General features: G+C 42.9%; 3 protein-coding genes and 1 non-coding gene across 5 annotated transcripts; 2 read left to right on the top strand and 2 right to left on the bottom strand.

The window, feature by feature from the left end:
- Window positions 1–823: 823 nt before the first annotated feature.
- lpcat3 (lysophosphatidylcholine acyltransferase 3) lies at window positions 824–12,506 on the bottom strand. The gene is made up of 12 exons (XM_056602421.1): window positions 12,333–12,506; window positions 11,068–11,175; window positions 10,090–10,196; window positions 9,455–9,548; window positions 9,111–9,148; window positions 8,018–8,196; window positions 7,734–7,842; window positions 7,522–7,608; window positions 6,919–7,085; window positions 5,238–5,385; window positions 2,789–2,944; window positions 824–2,651 (listed from the first exon to the last, which is right to left on the bottom strand). The coding sequence occupies exons 1-12, from the start codon at window positions 12,415–12,417 to the stop codon at window positions 2,541–2,543; spliced, it is 1,389 nt and encodes a 462-aa protein (XP_056458396.1). The 5' UTR covers window positions 12,418–12,506; the 3' UTR covers window positions 824–2,540.
- Window positions 12,507–13,612: 1,106 nt separating this feature from the next.
- Window positions 13,613–13,666, bottom strand: LOC130392659 (U7 small nuclear RNA). Its single transcript, XR_008897046.1, has one exon. It is a non-coding gene; the product is annotated as a U7 small nuclear RNA (small nuclear RNA).
- Window positions 13,667–14,224: 558 nt separating this feature from the next.
- Window positions 14,225–18,379, top strand: tpi1b (triosephosphate isomerase 1b). The gene is made up of 7 exons (XM_056602359.1): window positions 14,225–14,438; window positions 15,764–15,887; window positions 15,988–16,072; window positions 16,535–16,667; window positions 17,131–17,216; window positions 17,378–17,465; window positions 17,689–18,379. The coding sequence occupies exons 1-7, from the start codon at window positions 14,330–14,332 to the stop codon at window positions 17,805–17,807; spliced, it is 744 nt and encodes a 247-aa protein (XP_056458334.1). The 5' UTR covers window positions 14,225–14,329; the 3' UTR covers window positions 17,808–18,379.
- A 983-nt stretch (window positions 18,380–19,362) lies between these two features.
- On the top strand, window positions 19,363–21,617 carry LOC130391975 (zinc finger protein 674-like). Of its 2 annotated transcripts, none has more exons than XM_056602358.1 (2): window positions 19,363–19,666; window positions 19,938–21,617. In XM_056602358.1, the coding sequence occupies exons 1-2, from the start codon at window positions 19,501–19,503 to the stop codon at window positions 20,471–20,473; spliced, it is 702 nt and encodes a 233-aa protein (XP_056458333.1). In that variant the 5' UTR covers window positions 19,363–19,500; the 3' UTR covers window positions 20,474–21,617. The 2 variants fall into 2 exon arrangements, with proteins under 2 accessions (XP_056458333.1, XP_056458332.1); XM_056602357.1 differs by having other exon boundaries at window positions 19,365–19,666; window positions 19,851–21,610.
- The last annotated feature ends 313 nt before the right edge of the window (window positions 21,618–21,930 follow it).

Genomic DNA, 21,930 nt, shown 5'->3' with positions numbered 1-21,930 from the left:
CCTGCTGACAAACAAGCAGACAACAGGCTACACGTATCATCCAACTATGTCGCATACGTGTTCGACAAACAAAACTGAAATGTGGAGCCGTTGGTTTCACATTACCGTGGCGAGTGCGATGCTTGTGGTACCCAACACTACCCTCTCAGCATCCGCCTCTCTCTGCTGCCGCTCGCCTATCCGCGCCTAGGTCAAATCACACCAAACCACCGCGTCCACGAGTCTTCTGTGATGCGATTACTGAAAAATCACTGCCCCTCGAATAAATCAGGATATGGACGGGGAAAAATAATCAGGAGCGACCGATGTCCTGATTTTCGGCTAAAGATACGATGGAAAAGGCTGCCGATATTACGCTGGGCGTCCCCTCCCTCTCGGCGCTGCTTAACCCGCCCACACTGCGTCCTTCTCTCACTCAGAGGCCCCCACCGCCCCGCTGCTGCCGAACTGCTGCTCTGGCTGTTTGTAGCCCACTGGACGGAGGGAGGGGGAGGAGTGATTCGGGACCCAAACACCAATTCATTTCAACTTATTAACTTTTTCCATTAAAGGGGCTGTTTGATGAACGTCTGGAGAGGGGCCAGTAGTTATGTGGGCCCTTGAGGGCTTTAACATTCCCTCAAGGCCGGCCTATTCGGAACCCAGACCGCAAAATGACGTCATATACCCCTTATGCTCTGATGTCAAAACTGTCAAACTGGAGGATGCCCTGAGGTCGGACGGCAGGGTTCACGTGAGTCCCCGACCAAACCCAGGTTAATAGTAATAAACAGTCGGTAAAACACAGGCCTGCACTCCAGCAAGCTCGACCAACACACACACACACACACACTCTAGCTTTTTAAAATCCAGCACTTTTAATTAGCATTACAAAAATGTATTTAAAATTACATTACCCCTATTTTCTTTTGTACATTTGGTAGCAATAAGGCAAAAGTAGTCTGTTGAAATAATAATTCACATCAATTAATTGTCAACTTGTAATGTATAAATATTACTCAATCCAGTCCGGTTTTGCTACAGTGAGATACCGTCTCCGAAGCGCGTCGTCGGCCTCCCTTCACACACTGACGCAAGACTGACCAGCCCGTAGCGATCTCATCTCCACATTAAGTCTTCTGTACGCACACACTGCTATTAACAAATAAAATACAACTCAAACAAAAACAAATAAGAGAGGAACAAACATTGTCCAGGATTGAATCATGGCAATCATCATCCAATACGAAAAATCAGGATCATTTTTGTATTATTCATATTTTTTTGCTTCATTTTTATTTTCTTCCAGTTCACGATGGGGACATTTCCTGGTCCCACGAAGCTGGTAGTGTTCCAGGTCCGTTTGAAGTTCTGAGGCGCGATCAGTTTGAGATACCTCTCCATACTGGCCTGGCAAGTGTGCAACACGGGCCCAATTACAGCGAACCGCGGCAGAGCCATATGACGTCATTACTGGTAGATTTACAGAGAGGACAGGTGACGGGTTGGAGAGCCCAAGGAGACGCCTAGCACAAAGTGGAAAAGACTCAAGGTGAAGTCCTTTTCATGGAGTCTTCACTCCCAAGTTTTGTTTGTAAAAAGAAAAAAAAACTTGTCAAATTAAAAATCAAACTCAAAGAGCTAAACATTCATATTGATAATGCAAGGCCATTTGAAGTTGAGTTGGTGGTGGTGTGGGTGAAACACCGGGGTGTCCGTCCAAAACAAACCAGCCCGCTGCACGTCGTACCGTTCCCCAGGCGCTTGCCTCGACCTCGGTGTGTTGTCACATGTGAAAGTGCCAGATACAGGTCATTTGTGCTGGAACCCTTACGGTAGACCATAAAAGGTTCACTCATGAATGCAGGAGGATGCAAGCAGAGACCCGAAAGAAAAACAAAAGTAAGCATAATATTGACCATCTAGAGCAAAATATAGCAGAGCCAGTGACTGACTTCAAACCCGTGACTGGTGAGTGCAATGTTGCGGACACAATACTGAAGTCACTTGAGTTCAGCGTACCCCTCACATGTTGTTTAAAAACAAACAAACAACCAACAGAAAATCACCCCTGATTGGCTCTCATCGACCCATGTGGCACCATGGTCATCTTCTGTAAACATTTCTCCCAAATTTGTCATATTTATCCTATTTTGTAAAAACACCTTCCCCATTTTAAAACACAAAAATATATAGAAAGATTTTTTTTTTTTTACATGGACATATAATATATATTACTAAAGGCCTTAAAATATACTCCAATCTGCTCCTCCCGTAGAAGTCACAGTTCCCTTCAGTTGGATCCTGGGTTGGATTTCGAGCCATAGAAAGACCTATTGGTGGTGGTGGGGGGGGGGGGGGGGATGGTGGAGGAGCGCAATGAAAATATGAGTCAACTATGGCAACACCTCAACTCAACGACATCAGGGCGTCGGTGTCAAGGCGCTCGTTTCACATTAAAGAGATCGCTAGGAACCTTCCAGGCGCGCGCGTAGGGGCAGAGAAACCTTGGTCGTTGTAGTTTTCTTTCTTTGTGTTTATCTCTTTTACAAATCCAAGTCCTAGTCCTGCTTTTTCTCCCTCTTAGGCACCAGAGCCTTGCGCAGGTACGGCAGGACCATGAAGGCCGTGAAGAAGAACAGGTGGCCGCAGAAATAGATGGACGAATACACCTGCAGAAAAGAGACGGGAGAAAATGCAACACCGATATCATGTTCAGTCCCATCCATCGATATGAATCCAATGTATTCTAAATGAATGCAATGTGTTGACATCGCATGGACGTCGTGCGAGTGGCGCCCAGGCTGACCTTGAGCCACTTGTCGTAGGTGAAGAGGCAGAATGGCACCAGGGGATAGCCCATGAAAAGCCAGTGGAATAACTGCTGCACCACGTAGATGAGTGGGTAGAAGGGGCTGTTGGCCAGCTTGGTGAGCACAGGGCTGTCCTTCACCAAAGCCTGGACCTGTCACAAACACACACACACACACAGATCAGAATCACATGGAACTTTACTGTCAAGCAGGCTACCTCAGACAACAATTGTCTCATTATAATGGCGCAAGCAAGACAGAAAATACAAAAAAGGTCTACCACACAAACATATGTAAGGTGGTAAATAATAACATTCCACCTACAACAAAGCCAATATGTAATCTTAGCAGTCAAGAACAGTGATCATTCAGTTCTTTAATAACAAGTAGTTTGATTAATAGTATTTACCCACTTGACATTAAAACAATTTGTTCAATTTAAAACAATGTTTTATTGCCATGTCTGTGATGCATCATCAATGCTTTTCAACCTGTGGTTGTGGCATGGTCTTCTTATAGTAATAGTCGTGTATAAAGGGACCCGGGAACTCCTTGATAAGCCACTTTTCCCTATAATGTTTCATTTTGCAACACTATTTATCATTCTTTATACAGTCAGGTCCATAAATATTGGGACATCGACACAATTCTAATATTTTTGGCTCTATACACCACCACAATGGATTTGAAATAAAACGAACAAGATGTGCTTTAACGGCAGACTTTCAGCTTTAATTTGAGGGTATTAACATCCAAATCAGGTGAACGGTGTAGGAATTACAACAGTTTGTATATGTGCCTCCCACTTTCTAATGGATCAAAAGTAATGGGACAAATTAACAATCATAAATCAAACTTCCACTTCTTAATAATTGGTTGCAAATCCTTTGCAGTCAATTACAGCCTGAAGTCTGGGACGCATATACATCAACAGACGCTGGGTTTCATCCATGGTGATGTTCTGACCTCTACTGCAACTGTCTTCAGTTCCTGCTTGTTCTTGGGGCATTTTCCCTTTAGTTTTTTCTTCAGCAAGTGAAATGCATGCTCAATCGGATTCTGGTCAGCTGATTGACTTGGCCATTGCATAACATTCCACTTCTTTGCCTTAAAAAAACCCTCTTTGGTTGCTTTCGCAGTATGCTTTGGGTCATTGTCCATCTGCACTGTGAAGTGCCGTCCAATGAGTTCTGAAACATTTGGCTGAATATGAGCAGATTACATTGCCCGAAACACTTCAGAATTCATCCTGCTGCTTTTGTCAGCAGTCACATCATCAATAAATACAAGGGCACCAGTTCCATTGACAGCCATACATGCCCACGCCATGACACTACCACCACCATGCTTCACTGATCAGGTGGTGTACTTTGGATCATGAGCAGTTCCTTTCCTTCTCCATACATTTCTCTTCCCATCACTCTGGTACAAGTTGATCTTTCATCTGTCCATAGGATGTTGTTCCAGAACTGTGAAGGCTTTTTTAGATGTTGTTGGGGCTCACCAATGGTTTACATCTTGTGGTAAACACTGTATTCACTCTGGTGACGTCTTCTCTTGATTGTTGACTTTGACACACATACACCTATCTCCGGGAGAGTGTTCTTGATCTGGCCAACTGTTGTGAAGGGCGTTTTCTTCACCAGGGAAAGAATTCTTCGGTCATCCACCACAGTTGTTTTCTGTGGTCTTACGGGTCTTTTGGTGTTGATGAGCTCACAGGTGCGTTCTTTCTTTTTAAGAATGTTCTAAACAGTTGATTTGGCCACACCTAACGTTTTTGCTATCTCTCTGATGGGTTCGTTTGGATTTTTCAGCCTAATGAAGGGTTGCTTCACTGATAGTGACAGCTCTTTGGATCTCATATTGAGAGTTGACAGCAACAGATTCCAAATGCAAATAGCACACTTGAAATGAACTCTAGACCTTTTATCTGCTCCTTGTAAATGGGATAATGAGGGAATAACACACATCAAGCCATGGAACAGCTGGGCAGCCAATTGTCCCATTACTTTTGGTCCCTTAAAAAGTGGGAGGCACATATTCAAACTGTTGTAATTCCTACACGCTTACCTGATTTGGATGTAAATACCCTCAAATTAAAGCTGAAAGTCTGCAGTTAAAGCACATCTTGTTTGTTTCATTTCAAACCCATTGTGGTGGTGTATAGCGCCAAAAAGATTAGAATTGCGTAGATGACCCAATATTTATGGACCTGACTGTATGCGATTGCATATGATATGAGGTTGCCCGCGAAAGATCTGGAGGATAATTCAGTGGTACACCTAAAGTCAAAGGTCAGGAAATGTTGCTTTGGATCATAAAATACTGAATATAAAACGGTTCAAATCAACTACCAAAGAGACATGCCCGTCTATCTAGCGCTGGTCTAGGACAGCACCCTTCCCTCCCAGAAACCCCAGTGTGTGTGTGTGGCTGCGGGACCTGTTTCTCCACGTTGACAATGATGAACTCCATGGAGAAGCAGATGATGTAGCCGGAGTGCAGGCCGTGCCAGATGGCCAGGAACAGCAGCGTGGCCACCTGAGAGAGGATCTTATTGCCCAGGAATTTCAGCCTCTTGAACACATGCCTTCAAAAACACAAACACAGCGGAAAAACATCTTCAGAGTAGGAGCTGGAAGAGCTGGAAGGCAGGAGGAAGAATCCCTTCATCATGGAGGTCGGAGCTCCTCCCTTTCTTTCAGTTTTTGCCCTATCCGATAGCTGTCACAAGATGAACAGTCAAACATAAACCACTGGTAAACATGATTAGCAACCACTTTGCAATGTTTATAGACACTCAATCCTCCACCAGGTGTTGCATGGCAACAAAGGCATAAAGATCATTGATAAAAGATTAAAGCATGATGAGAGTATTATAAAATAAGTCACTGGGTCCAACTCTTGGACCATTACTTGGATGTCCATTTGGCAGGACTAGGTCAGTGACTCAGTACAACATACTGAACAGAAAGTCAGTCAATACTTCATACTGAACCACTATGGACCAATGAACGGAGCTCAGACATCATCAACAACGACACCAGTTCATCCAACAAGCTTGCTCATTACAATATCTGGACCAGACCCAGTGACCTAGAACAGAGAAGCTGAGACCAGCTCCAGGGACCTGAATTTACAAGTTAGCTGTATATGTAAAAACAAACCACATGTAAAGGAGGAATTCAAAGATATCCAGAAATGTTGGCGGCAGACACAAATACTGTGGTGAGCCGTGCTCAGATACGATAACAAACATAACCTTTCCCTTGTTCAAAGCAGCATATGCATACCTAGAATAATACACACAATGCACTACATTTCAGATTACTCTTAAAGCTAAAAGATGCCTTCACTTCCTGTCGTATATAATATATATTTTTAATTCTATTTGTGAATTAATTGAAGTCAATAAAATGTGTGATTATTGATCCCAAAACATATACAGTTAAAACAGGTAGAAGGAAAAACAGCTACAGAGCAGGATAACAATGTAAATCCCCCTGATAAAGCCTACTTTATCCATGCTGCAAGTGAATGCAGCATGTTCTTTAAACTATTTGGTTTCCCTTAAGATTAACTTGATTGACCACTTGTAAAAAAACGCAATAATCCCTAGTTTCTGACTAATTCCCCAAAATATTGGCTATAATTGCCAAGACTCTTGCAGGTCATATTTAATTTAAGATTTCCCTAATGGGACATTGATGGGTGCCTAACCACAACCCTAGGGCCCCTTTAAACTGCAAATGTATGAATAAATAACAATTGAGTTTATGTTCCCCGGGGCATAAATTATACATTCTTAAACCAGGTAGCCCACATATACTTCTGGGCCCTCATGTAACCCGGCTGTAGGTCAGTGACACATCGCAGGCTGATGTCGGACCGTTCTGATTTTGCTTACAGAAAACCGTTTGCAGCACAAATCAAGTGGAATCTTATTGGGGTCACTTTCTAAGCCTGCTTGGGATCAGCAGCCATGCGGTGTAAACTAATCAAAAACAACCCAATTTTTTTTTTAGTTTAGTACAGAGTCCTGTGTTGTGAACATGCAGTAGCAAACTAAATGTGTTGGTGATGACCTTATCCAGCTCCTCCCCTCAATCCTTCCCAAACTTACCTGGCCACCCAGGCGTTGGTGTTGATGTTGAAGGAGGAGATGGTGCCGGTGAAGAGGGGCGTGGTTTCAAACAGCCACACTTTCATGTTGGCACAGGCGTCCCACCGGTGGTTCCCGTTCTCGTCCACACCGTTGTAGCCCAGACCCGAGAGTATGCACACGCCCTCCTGGAAACAGGCAGGGAAAACCCAGTTCACATTCCTGTCGTGGATTAAACGTCGTCTGAAAGAGGAACCGGATCAACTGGGAAAAGGGGCATGTGTTCTTTTGTTCCACTTAAGGTAGCACCATAGACAGTGTTAAATCACGCGAGGGGATGACTGCATGTAAAGATATGCGAGTATGGAAAGGCGAGGCCCTTGTGTGCGCATCTCATTGCGTGTGTCGAAGTGACTAGGTAGCAAACTATTCGAATGCTACCTAGTCAAAGACCGGCACCATTTGGACTTCATGCATCAAAAAAAACTCATGGCTTCAATATAAAACAGTTTAATCAGTTACCTACAACCAAGTGTAAAAAAAAAAAAAACGAAACCCTGTCCAATCTCCTGGACTCTATACGTTACACCTTGTGTGAGAAAGGTCAAGAAGGGGTTTACTTACTGCAATCACCCAGCAGCTGACATACTTATAGAGAATAACTTTGGCCCACAGCATGATGAACACACAGCGATACCAGAAAGGCTGGGCCTGGAAAGAACACATAAAACACAGGCTTTAAAATGAATACAACTATAAATAGAGAACGAAAAAAAGAATAAATCCAGAGCTATATCATGAGAACACAGGAATGTGACAGTTATGCCGCCTCTCACCCCATACTCATCTGTGAGGAAGTAGCTGTCTGACAAATGGGGACTGAATATTGCGTAGATGGTCAGGCATAGGAGACCCAGGCCGAACCGCTGCATAGCAGGCATAACACTGTAAGGAACCGAATGATACAAACAATGGCATCAAAAGAAGAACATTCTACAACGGTGACTTGCATATTATTTTTTAGATCCGCTAGCCGAACATATACTTAGCGTGGTTAGCCTGCCGTTCATTTCAACCAGCATGCACGGCCCTCCCACCACAGCGCACCCTACTGGCCTACCTGTTGGGGGGCTTCCCGGGCGAGTCTGTTAGCTGGCCCGCCACCAGGCTCTGGTAGCTGCGTAGCGTGAACTGGGGCCCCACCAGGAACCCCCCGTAGAAGTAGGAGAAGCCGCACACCTCCAGCAGGCTGGGGACAGTGGGCAGGGCGGCCCTCTGCTGCTCTGCGTTCAGTTGGGACTGCGGGGAGAGGGGAGGGCAGGGGTTGATGGATGGGAAGCCATAGCACAGCCAGATCCTTGTGGACTCTACGGGGTCCACAGTGAGCTTCCAGCAGATCCGGTTACCACCCCCCAGTGGTGTCAGGAATACTTTCTACTGCTAGAGGTTCTCAAGGTTGACCGCAATCTAAAGCAACCTCTAACTCAATTTGACCACATATGAATACTTAACATGCATTTAACTACACAGGATAATTTGGTTTGTATGGACATGTATCGTCTTTAAGGACAGCTTGATTAAATCAGCGCCCTGTCAAGAATTTCTTGCGAAGGTCTTCAAACGAAAGACACTCTAATATCACACACAGTTACACAATTAAGAGTGCGTAAACAGAGAGGCCACTACTGAAAACACACTGAAGAAAAATAAAAGAGGAAAAGGTTGATTGATTGTAAGCCAAACTGTCATAAACGTATTCACTTGTTAACCAATAACTGACATTTTGAGCAATCCTTTCCTGTATGGTGCAGGCCAAACTACTGAAATCCAATGTAGCAGCATAGTGCCCAGAAGAGACTGTATACCATAGGCATACACTCATATATACGAGTGTATACAGGCCATGAAAACACCAGAACCAGCAGGCATTTGGTGCCAACAAACCCAGTGTTGATTTTCAGACACGTTATTTACTTATAAACAGATTTTATAGACGTTATGTTATAAGTGATTGCTACGTCTGTAATGAATCAGTATAAAAAAAGAAAAAAAGGACTGGCCTATTTGGTCTGGCAATTAGACAGGGACGCAACCTGGCCGCTTAGCACAACATTTTTATCAGGAACTAGTGTGCGTGTACGTGTGTGTGTGTCAAATGTGGCTGAAAACTTCAATACATCCAAATCCTTTTTGTTTATGACAAAAATACTCACTGGTTCCTTTCCTCCATCATAGTAGTCAAATGACAAACCTGTAATCGGAAGAATCGCTAGGTGTTAGAGCCCACATGACAGTGTAACACATTGTGACATTTGAAAAGCCTTGCAGATATTTAGCAGTAGGGTTAATGATTACTAAGAAGATGAAACTATAGCGACAGGGCCAAAGTAATAAACAGCCAAAGGAAGATTAAGCCCACAGAATTCAAGTAAGAAATCTTCAGCTATCATGATTTTGCAATCGCATCATCGTGGGACGACGGTCTGAAAGCGTTGATAAGACGGGGGTTGTTTTATCATGAGCAGAGTAGTGAAAGTGCTGATAAAGCTAGGCTCACCGATGAGTTTGAGTGTGAGGACACAATGGGGCATGGTCCATTTGATATCATACTCCTCCGTGGCAGTGAAGTAATAGCCTGCCATCAAGTACACCTAGAAGAGGACAGAGGAGCGGGTCAAAGAGGGCGTTGGTTAACAGTGAAAGCCGGTCCATGCGTATGACAATGAAGTGAGGCAACAACATGGAAAAGGAACTTTTGCCTTTGCCTTTCTGCAAAAATAATAATAGCCCCGTTTACAAGGTTGTCACCGGTATACACATGCTGTGCTTATGTGCTAAATATGATCAAGTATGGCTAGATTCAAGAAAAATATTTATGAAGTTATGAACATAACATGCAATTAAATTACAATTTATATTCAATTTATTTTAGACATAGTAACAATGTATGTAACTACAGAGTTGAATGAAATCAGATTTGATTGGAATCCACGCTTACACATTTACTAGTGATTTTATCATATCTCCTCATATCAAAGTACAAGAACAGGCAATGGTTCAAAAGAATGTGCTGGAATGAAAACACACGATTAAGGCACAATGGATGACATCGGAAAAAAAATGATGACCTCCCAACCAGGCCCATAACATGGAGAGAGGAAGAGAAGGGAAGAGGAAGTGGTAAAACCTCACCATTTGAAAGATAAAACTGCTCAGGACAGCCGTTACCGTCCTTCCCATGAGCCTTAGCATCAGGAACTGCACTAAGACGCATACTGCAGAGTGATAGATCTGAGAGCCTGGAAAACGATGCAGAGACAGAGACAGAAAGACAGAGAGGTAGAGACAGGGACAAAGAGAGAGACAGAGACAAAGAGAAAACAGAGCCAGACAAACAGAGAGAGAGAAGAGGAGGGGGTGGTAAGTGCAGTTAGTTATGAGCCTTATCGACATGACGACAGCATTTTCCAGTGTTGAGCTCTGCATTGACAGGCAAACCGCAGAAGCGTGTCACGCATCCCATTCTACAAATGACCATCCAAACAGCTCTGAACATGTGTTCTTTCCCCTCACAAAGTAAAAGCAACAGACCTGCTGTCAAATCCAAATGCAGCCACAACAGAACAAAAGGAGAAAGAGGAAATGTGTTAACACAACTTGTTAGCCTAACGCTCGTTCTTGTGCGAGGAGCCTGCTTCCATGTTAGATCAATTAAGTAAGGGATTATGAACAGCAAGACGCAAAATCCACCCTGACGGGTCTTGAGTCACACTAAAGGGGTTTATTTCACGATAATGACCAGCTTGCTGTAAATTATCCCTCTTAGACGGCTACTTGATAAAGACATTATTTAGTAAGATGTGTCAATTGGACACAACACATAACTAGTTGTTTTATTGATTTAAAATGTTACATTACTTTATTTTATTTCTGTTATAAACATTTAAGTCCTTAGAAACAGCCTGTTATTCATTATTTTTCAAAAAGACGGCTGTAGTATTTTCAATATGACCTTTAAACAATTCTTATCGATCACAAGTACAGAGTGAAGTATTCAGACAAACAAGTAAACACATTATGTTCCTATAAATGGCGGTTTCGTCTTTCAATTGATCCATTCAATAATTAAACTCCTTTGATGACTTCCAGTGTCTCCCATGTTCTTCTCACCAAAGTTGAACGCTGCCAGAGCCAGTCCAGACAACGTGTGGAACAGGTGAAGAACGGTGACCGGTTGGTGAAATAAAAACCTACGGTACACCAGGGCACAGGGGTACCCTGGAGAGGGGCGAGACACAGAGAGAGGGACAGAGAGAGTAGAAAATATATAAAAATATATCACGACACAGTATTCCAGATCATTTGGGTTTAAGTGTGCCATACTCAAATAGCTCCTAACTACTACTTTATGTTTGAAATCCTAAAACTACCAGCAAACTGTCCGCTTTTGCAGCACTTTTACTAGCTGTTCCAATATCCATAATCATGTATGAATAAATTTTTTCAAACCTCACATGGAAAAAAATTCAGTGAGTAAATATGAATGTATGCATGGGTCACTTAAAACCTTGATATTTAAAAGAAAATGAAATATCTAAACGGTCTGGTTTAGTCAAAATAAAAACGATCTTTTCTATCAATGTGACATCCTGCCAAAGGTATAGGTAGGCTATTCAGCAATTATTACATAAGGTACATTACATAAAGGCCCAAATGACACCCAAGCAAGAGCACTAATGGTTCATTTCAGCATAGAATCGAATTTACTCAAGCTGCAATACTTTAAAAGGTCGATTAGCCCAAAATATATTCTGCCGTGCTTTAAATTGTTGGTAGGCGTCGACACAAAAAAGTGATAAGACTGGGGGAGACATGTACATGTGTCAGACCAAAGTTCAGTGAGCAGTCCTGCTCCAGACGATTAACTGCTCCCGGTTCATTTCCACATACCGACCCTGTCATCTGAAACCCCTCTACCCTTCACGATACTTACAGATGCTAAGCAAAAAACAGCCTACAATTTGAAAACAACATGCAACACGATATCAGGCATTGTCGAAACTGGCACGGCAGACAGCAGGCTAAACGTCTCCTTACGATACAACAGAACCCAGTGTGATGCAGGAGCAGTTTACGACAGAACCAGGAGTCTGTGCTCTTGTCAATCCCTCTCCGTGTAGGCGACGTTGACAGTATACCCATTAGACGTGTTCATTTCCTAGTCAATGTGCAGTGGATTTCTGTCCATGACTACCATAACTACTATTGAGGAAAAGGTCCATAACTTAAGTGCTGTTTAGTGGACGGTTTAGCTAGCATGTTAGCAGGGAATAAACCCAGTGCAGCAACTTATTACAAAGCCCTGTTCCCGGGGAGAATCATAACTCAATATGTATGAGAAGAGACGATACACAATTAGAGAAAGCAAAACTCACCGATTAAGACAGATAAAATTAATCGCACCGCTGGTTCGGGGGAACCTAAAGATTCCGACAATTTCTCCAATAAGGGAGCCGCCATCTTTCAAGTGGGCGGAAGTGAGTCCTAGCAGTAAGTGTGCAGTGTGAACTGCTCCACGAGACCCACCAGCAGGCGTATATCTGCCCTCCTCACACCAGCGTCCTCCCTAGTTCCTCCCCTCTAAACCACTCGTTACTCCACCCCTAAATAACCTCTCTATTTATATCGTAACTTTTTTTTTATTCTATATTTTTTATAATGTCTGACCAGGTACTTTACCAATAGACAACATGCAAAAAATAATCAAGCATACACAACCAGTAGTCCGATTAAGCCTCATCAAACTCATCGAACCATTTGAAAGCCTACGGGAAAGGCGAAGACTAGCTTAATCTGACAACCACACGTCGTTAACAGCGCCCCCGTGTGGCGACATGGATCCAGCGCATTACCCGGCACCGCCAGGAAATGAGAAAATGTATAAATAATATTTGTCGTAGCGTCCAATTTACAATAAATATATTGCAGTTGGTTGTTCATTTGATGAAAGATAATTTCTTCCGTTTTATTTTTGGTTGCACAAAATACGGTCATTTCCGATAATGCGTTGTACTCCCGGGTTATTGCCAAACAAGACCTATATAAGGATACGTTTCCGAATGAGAAATACTTTTATTGACAGATAAATTACACAAGTATGTCAAGTATGTGGGAGGGATGAGGGCAGTTTCAATTATCCTTTCAGGACCTAAATATTTCGAAATACTGTGATTTACAGTGACAATAGCATCGCTATAGACCCGACCATAGTAATATAGCCCAGCCTGGCCTCAATACTTGTTAGACCAGGGGCTCCCAAACCTTTTCACCTCGAGACCCAAAGAGAAATTTGATATCTTTGGGGGTCAAATAAGCAAATTATAATTTAAAACACAACAAACCATGCATTTAAATGTATGTGAAATGTTTTTATGTCATTAAAAATAGTATATCAAAGCAATGTGCTGAGTGTAATGGTACGTTTCTCACCACTTTATTACGAACCTGCCCTGTGACCCTGAAAACTGAGTTGTAAACAATGGCTTAACTCAATAAGTCAACTGGAGAAGGGTGTACGGTCCAGCACATTTAGTTCACAGGACATAAAAAAAAACCAGCATTACCGCACATAAACAATAAGAGTGTAGTAACACTATATATAATATATAATGTAATACAACTAAGAATTTTACATCTTTTTTTTTTGCACAAATAAGGGGACTTCTCTTTAAAAGAAGTCTGCTTGATAAATATTAAAGAGCTAATTCCTGACTAGTGATCATGTCTGTGGGAACAAGTCTATTCTGTATACGAAATACACTTACGGTGTTACTATATTTGATGCATTGATACATACAGTATATATTTTCAGGTAAATATGATACCAGTTTATGTAGTCAATGCACAATTTCAACATATGTACAATGGCTAAAAGTTGCATAACATATTAAGTAAAAACTGAATTGTGTGAATTGCATGCTGGTTATTCAAATGATACTGCTCTCCTCCCAATCAGCTTCACAGAAAGCAGGAAGCCGTAGTGTTCACAGCCAACCAGAAACGGTGAATCCGCAGGTTTCACTCTGGTGGCTCGGTGCTACTCTACTTCTTCTCTGTGCTCCCCGCCTTTCAGGGTAAAAAATATGCACCCACAAATGTAATTTACTTTAGATGTGGTTGGTGTCTTCAAACGTCAACCTGAACCCTCCAAATAGCGTTTTGTTTTCCCCCCTGCCCTGTCAGAGCCCGGCGTGTCCCAGTGAACCAATGGAGAACGATGGGAGCAGACGAGAGGAGGGGTTTAGTGGTGCGGGTTAATAAATGCAGTGCGTCGCACTCACCCTCCCGCTGTCTCATTGCTTCTGGTCGTAGGTACATCCCGGTGACCCCTTTAAGTTCGTTCTAAGTCTAACCGACCCCAAACACCGCAAACATGAGCAGGAAATTCTTCGTCGGGGGAAACTGGAAGATGAATGGCGACAAGAAGAGCCTGGGCGAGCTCATCCAGACCCTTAACACCGCCAAGCTGGACGCCAATGTCGGTATGTGCATCTGTGACGCTCGCTAATCGAGCTTCCAGTTGATCCACTTCCCACCAGCACTCTTTCATCGTGCAATCATAGTCGGGCCGATGTATTGTTTACGATTGTATACCATTCCTCGGTCACCTTATAATTATGTTTATTAGTATTTGCACAAAGTTGGACGTTTTCAAAAAGGGAAGTTGTCGATTATGTTTATTCATTGAAAAATATAGTATTGTTATCAAAAATGCAATAGTAGAGACGGACATACTCATTAGTATCTTTCGATTGGACTTATTTTAATTCTTGATTGTGTTCATGTCATTTCAATTATGCAGTATATTGACAAAACTGGGTTTATCGTTTTCTATTCTTGTCGGTGGGCGTGCGTTTTGGTCTGCACGTAGACCATGAAGCAACCAACAGTCTGCTAGCGATTGGCAATTGACATTGAAAGCTAAAATACTAAGAAAATGCGATCATGATTGTATTTAATGTATGACAGTGGGAGTGACAGAGGACAAAAAAGGTCATCGTGATTTATCACATTTCCGGTCCGTTCTGCGTTATGAAATGATAGCTATAAATACTATATTTATTGGTACACAACGTAAACCATTATATAAAAATACCTGCATTGTGTTAAGAGCATATAATGCAGTATGTACGGCACGACATCCTTGAACCTTGCTCTATTACACTATCCGCACCACACAAGTGCCCCGCAGGTTGTGGCCTCATGACGTCGCCCATACGCGTACGCTTCCCTCACCAGCATCACTCCATTGATTTTAAAACTCAGTTTGGTCTATTTCACAATCTGGCAGGGTTTGCTCTGTGCATGACTTTAAAGTTGATCCTGTAATCGACCTATGAACTTTGTGCTCTGCCTTTTGCGTGACCGCTTCAGTATGCGGGTCGTGCAAGAGACCTTTAGAGGGTGAACTTAGACCTTCCGTAACTCTGAGAATATGACCATATGACCTTTACTTGGCCCATATTTTGGATGTTTAATATAGAACTGTATGTTTCTTCAAGATATGGTTACCTCTTGAATTTCACTTTCTCATTCTACTTGAACTTTGTAGAATATACAGTACTGACTGATACGGCTTTCTTTCTTTGCTTGAGCCACTACCCCTTGCTTGTGTCAGTGTGTGTGCCTGTGTGTCTGTCTGTCAAATACTTTGTGTGTTGCTTAATTCTTTCGATTGCTGTACAGAGCAACTTTGTTGCTGAGCCCAATTAGAATCATTGGTAATGGGCTCAACCCTTCTTTAAACACCATATTAAATACCATCATGCATCCTCAAGGACTGTCTTCTTGCCCTTTGAACTTCCAGAGGTTGTGTGCGGATCACCAGCCATCTACCTGGATTTTGTCAGATCCAAGATGGACGCCAAGCTTGGTGTGGCTGCTCAGAACTGCTACAAAGTGGCCAAGGGTGCCTTCACTGGGGAGATTAGGTATGGTCCACGAATCTTGAGATAACGACCCCTCTCCATCTTTATGCAAATCAAGCATTAAGTGTTGATGGAGGTCGTGTGTGTTTTATTGCATCTACAGCCCTGCGATGATCAAGGATGTTGGAGTGAACTGGGTGATCCTGGGACACTCTGAGAGACGTCACGTGTTCGGAGAGAGCGATGAGGTACCTCTTCGTGATCTTTTCTTATCAAGTCTTATTACCGTTACGGTTTTTCCATGACTTCTCCAGCAATACCTCTATTACTTTGTTACTGCCCCTTACATTTCTGACGCACAACTGATTAAAGTCATCAAATGTGAAAAAAAATTGGTGAAATGCCAGTTGCGAAAAATGATAAGATATGATTGTCTGTTGCTCTCAATCTAGAAGTGTTGAAAAGCACATTTACGCAACGTGAGTTTTTACTCAAAGTGTATTTGTTCACTTTGTTTAACAATTTATCATTATTTAGTTATATCATCTGAAAACCCAGATTTACTTTGGTCGATTTTCACGGAAAGGCAGATAAGAACCTTGGCTGAATGCGTCTTTACACACGTTTTTCAAATGTGTTGTACTGCAATATTGACTGTTAATACTCTAGATTACACGCTTACATCCAAGTTTACATCCGTTTGGTGACAGCTCATTGGCCAGAAGACGGCCCACGCTCTGGAGAACGGCCTGTGTGTGATTGCCTGCATCGGGGAAAAGCTGGACGAGAGGGAGGCTGGCATCACAGAGAAGGTTGTGTTTGCTCAGACCAAAGTCATCGCAGGTACTTCTGCCTTCTATATCAATATCTCTCATGAAAATCTACTTGGAATGAGGATAAAATTGTGTTTTATTGTTGTAGAGAGGGAGAGGGAGAGGGAGGGAGGGAGGGAGAGAGAGAGAGCCTGAGCCAACCTCTCTGCTCCCTCCCTACTTTCTCTGCACTACATTTTACACACCTGTGATTGAAAGGCAAGATTAATTCCCCAAACCAATCAGGAAAAGGGATGCCCTGAATGGTCAGAAAAGAGCCTGGAGCCGTCTCAAATCTAAATTGGAAACGGAGGCAGGCGCAGTCAACTCGAAACAGATCAGACTCAAAACATTTCAAGCTCTAAAAGCTGATGGATGGCTGTGCCAGTTTTACAAATTACAATAGATCTTAAATCTTGCCTACAGTGCCCTTAAGAAAGCTTTCAAGTACCTTATTAAAATATCCTTTTTGATTTGTAATTGTCTTTTTCTAGACAATGTCAAGGACTGGAGCAAGGTTGTGCTCGCCTATGAGCCCGTGTGGGCCATCGGAACCGGCAAGACCGCCTCCCCTGCACAGGTAGAGGTCCAATGGATCAGTTGAACCAGACCTGTAGCTCTCCATTATCCATCACTTTCTCTCATCCTGTCTCTGTGTCTCTCTCTCTCTCTCTGCTGTCTGACTCTCTCTATCTCTCTCTCTCTCTCTCTCTCTGCTGTCTGTATCTCGCTGCCCCTCAGGCTCAGGAGGTCCATGACAAACTGAGGGCGTGGGTGAAGACCAACGTGTCGGAGGCTGTGGCTAACTCTGTCAGGATCATCTATGGAGGTGAGCATCCCACGCATTGAATCATGTTTAGTTTGTTGTTTTAGTGGAGAGAATACTTCTGTTTTGAAATTTCCCATTACAATTTATTTGAGACTTTATTGCTTTGCAGCCAGTACAAAGGAATTATTACTCCTGAATCCTTTAATACAATTGTATATAACTGTTACTGGTTCACTCACTGTGCCGGCTCCATAACGACTTTGTAATATTTCTTCAACCTCAGGCTCCGTGACCGGCAGCACCTGCAAGGAGCTGGCCTCCCAGAAGGACGTTGATGGCTTCCTCGTGGGCGGAGCTTCCCTTAAGGCCGAGTTTGTTGAGATCATCAACGCCAACGTCTAGACTTCCAAACACGGCTTCGGTGGTTGGACCAACTCCAGACGAGAGGCCTATTCCTTTCAGAATAACCATGTTTCAGTCCCTTTTCACTTAACCTCAGCACTTAAAACCACCTTCTCCTCACCCTTTATACTACTAAGTGTTTGTGATGTCATTCCCGCCAGTTTTGGTTTAGTTATTTTGTTGTTAATCTAAGGGGCAGGTGGAGACATGCACTGTAATGCACTGGAGAAAACAATTGGTTTGGTCTAACAAAAGTGCACTTGTGCACGATAAATACCAGGCTCAGGCAATAGCTTTGCACCCAAAAATTAGACCTTAATGCAAAACGTCAATTATGCTACTTGAAAAGTTTACGGACTTGGTTACAGTGTCAGAGCTGTTGTCAATCTGATTTGATTTGATTGTGATGCTCTATGTGTTTTATTTTCTTCTCGTATACCTTAAATGTCCCCCTCCCGTATGGGATGTGTGGCCAAGAGGGAGGTTTCCCATAATGTCAATCATATTGTATTACGGCCCTTGATGTAGAAGGGGAAGACTGAGAACATTGTAATAAACAGTTGAGAGACTGGTTTCATGGGTCATGTTTGGTTCTTGTTACATTTATTTGCCAATGATAACATTTTATACACATTACATTGTGTGTCCTCTAGAAAAGGTATAATCATCAAAGTCAAAGTATACTATATTATCCTGGAGTTGGGAAATTTGTTTGGTCAAAGTGCATGCACATTTATGACACATAGGCATACACGTAGGTACCCCTCCACACACAAACACACACCATCCTATTTAGATCCTATTCCTTTAAATAATGGCCAATGGGGTATCTGTACTTTGTATTTTGCGTCTTGCTAGCACTGGTTGAGGGTGCTCAGTGAGTGTAAATGGCGTAAGAGTGGGTAAGCTGGAAGGAGAGTGGGTGTCCCATTACACATGCTAGGGCCTGTGAAGACAATGCCATGCAGTGCAGCCGTTATAGGCCTGCTATATTTATCCAGGGCCTGAACACTGAGGAGGATCCTATGACACCAGACATGGCAGGGACCCATATCACAGGGGAGGGACTAATCTTTTTACCCTTCAAGCACATTACAAATATTAAGATTATACAGCCATTCCTAATAAAGGCATTCAGTTGTGCATTGTCAAAATATGAAAGCTTCCACATGAATTACTTAAGCCTATATGTGGGTAATAACCACGTAAAATATGAGTTGACAGAACCAATTGAATTAGTCAGTGCTGTCAGATCTTTTATAGTTTTGCAAATGCATTCAATGATGCCACCAGACAGTCAAGGAAAATTTTAAAAGACCCCTAGCAAATCAAGTTCCTTGCCGGATTATGTTATGTCTATTCTGAGCGTTTCTGTGATACCTGGCTGTATTGTATTCAATTTGACTCATTTATCTCGACTTCAAAATCGAATTGTTAAGATGGAATACTTCATGATAAGACGATATAATTCTAAAATACCCGAGTTTCTATTTATTATAGTCCCAACAACAACAGCTTGACATCTGCACCCCATCCCAGTAGGTGGCGGTAGTGCAACACGTCGCGTTGTGGTCGCTTTGCGTGGCATTCTCACGTCCGTGTTTACAAGTGAAGCGTGACGTTCATAGGAGTCGCAAGAATACGTCGCGGAGCACCGCCGAAAGCAATTTATCTTCGGCAAAAGAAAAATACCATGATGCAGTCGCTTCGGGTATTTCTAAATGCGAGACTGACTGCGGCAGCTGAGGAAATATTCGGTGCTGTTGAAAAAACTATATCTGATTACAAGGAAGAGATCTGCCGTTCCAAAGACCTAGAGATCAGTCGGCTGCGGATGCAAATCAAGATCCTGAAGTCAGGTCGGTTTGAATCGATCCAGTGTGCTGTTGTTTTTTGTGTTTTTTTCCACAAATATCACATGCACATGTATTTTACTATTATTGTTTGGCATACTTCTTTATACTCTCGCGTGCGTGTGTATTACAGTGTAGCCTATGTGTGTCATTTGATGTAAGCGAACCCGATCCTTTGTCTCTCCTTCAGTCCCTCGGACGGAGAGGTGCTCCGTCACACAGCCACTGCACACCCATCAGCAGCCGCACCATCAATCAATCCCCCCTGTCCCTGCAGTGGAGGCCTCCGAGACGCCGCACTGCGAGACGGATGAGGGCAGCAGTATGGAGCAGGAGCAGCCGGAGCCTTCGCTGCTGGTCAAGAAGGAGCAGCAGAAGGCAACGCATAGAGAGTTCTGGATGAGCCCCGACGAGGAGCAGCTGGACGGGCTGGATTCGGACATCAAAGATTTTATCTCGTCCCCCTCCAGTCTGAAAAATAATCTGCAAGATGCCGTGTTGCCTTTCCACCCCTACCAAAACAACGGCGAGGAAAACAAAGACAGGCCGTATTGTTGTTCTGTGTGTGAAAAACGTTTCAGCAACTGCTCCCACCTGGCCGCGCACATCAGGACACACACAGGGGAGAGACCGTACAGATGTGATATATGTCGAAAAACCTTTATAACCACAAGCGCGCTGAACAGACACCAGACTATACACACCGAAGGGAAACACTTTATATGTAATTACTGTGGAAAGTCTTTCAAATGGATGGAGTCCCTTGGCAGGCACATGCGGTGTATACACAAGAGAGAAAATATGCCTGTATGAATGAGTGTATTGTTAAGACTGAGTACGCTGTTTAATGTGCACGGTGGAGTGGCTTTAGCTGTCCTACAGCTACAGGCCTATGTAAATTAATTATTATAAGAGTGAAAAGTCCAACTGAACTCGCTGTGTTGCATTGGTTCACATGTCCTCTATTTGTTATGAATGTGCATGCCTCATAATTTCCAAAGTGTGATATTGTAAAAAAATATATGTATACTTAAAGATATTGCACAACTGCAGATCACAATAATTGATATCCGTTTATTTCTCCCCCAAAGAATTCAAGCTTTATTCTATTACAGATATTCTACACATTGAAGTGTTACAGACAAGTAGGAACACGTGTATGGATTCCTTCAGTGTTTACACTGAATGGATCAAATGATGCTTCGGAATTGGAATCTTTGTAAATCCGAATAGGATGGGGAATGGACGCCATTTACTCCAGCAGAGGGCAGTCACTATATAAAAGCAGCAGTTCATTCACATTTTCGTATTAAGGCAGCTTTCTATCGCCAACGTTTACCCCAAAGAAATACCAATTCTCATTCAATAATGAATAATATATCAGTTTATCCATATGTGGTGTCATTTGATACCACATCCGGGTATCCATTCTGTAGTTGGCTGCATGTGCCACCGTTCAATAGACAGATCATGGGGGCTATTGTTGGTTATACGTCGACTTTTTCTCATGTACTGCAAGAAAGGCAAGCACTCACAGATCCCAGTAACAATATTAACAATCTAGCTGCATTTCAATGGATATAAACATGAAAACTTGTGATAAATGTCACTGGGCAGTGATATAAAGCAGGGGCCAGAGCTAACACAAGGTATACCCCCATTTATCATCCATAACTCTGGCACTGTCCCCCTCACCCAGCAAATGACTGATGGACTGCTAAGAATATCTCCCAGATGTACTGTCACCAGAGGGTAAAATTAGATTTATCTCGCTACTTTACATTATGTTGACACACTTATTCAAGGTGACTTTCAACAGCATGGAAAAAAGAAACCTACGGCCTGACTATAACCTGAACATGTCCCGTATATAATATTATGTGTAAGTTAATGGATACAGAAAACGTTTTTTAAACCCTGATAGACACGAGTCTTGCTTGTATAATAAACCACAAACCAATTAAACAAATTAACAACACAGCTAATTAGCATTTAAATTGCCCTAATGACAGTTAGCTAATTGGCTAACGTTCTGAAGGCTCCGTGGCTGACAGATGAGGGCACAGGACCTGAGGATATATGATTATGACGGGTAATGAGAGCGCTGCAGCCAGACTGTGGCGTGGCCCTTAAAGGTCCATGGTTAATCTCCACTTCAGGCCTGTATCTAGGCAGAAGGTGGAATGCACGGGCCACAGAGAGGACACACACACACACATGCCCTCTCACACAGACACACACAGACACACAGACACACAGACACACAGACA

Source organism: Gadus chalcogrammus, chromosome 11 (genome assembly GCF_026213295.1).
Source record: "Gadus chalcogrammus isolate NIFS_2021 chromosome 11, NIFS_Gcha_1.0, whole genome shotgun sequence".
Taxonomy (NCBI): Eukaryota; Metazoa; Chordata; class Actinopteri; order Gadiformes; family Gadidae; genus Gadus; species Gadus chalcogrammus.
Note: the sequence above shows the minus strand (reverse complement) of the source record. Positions and strands in the feature narration are given on the sequence as shown.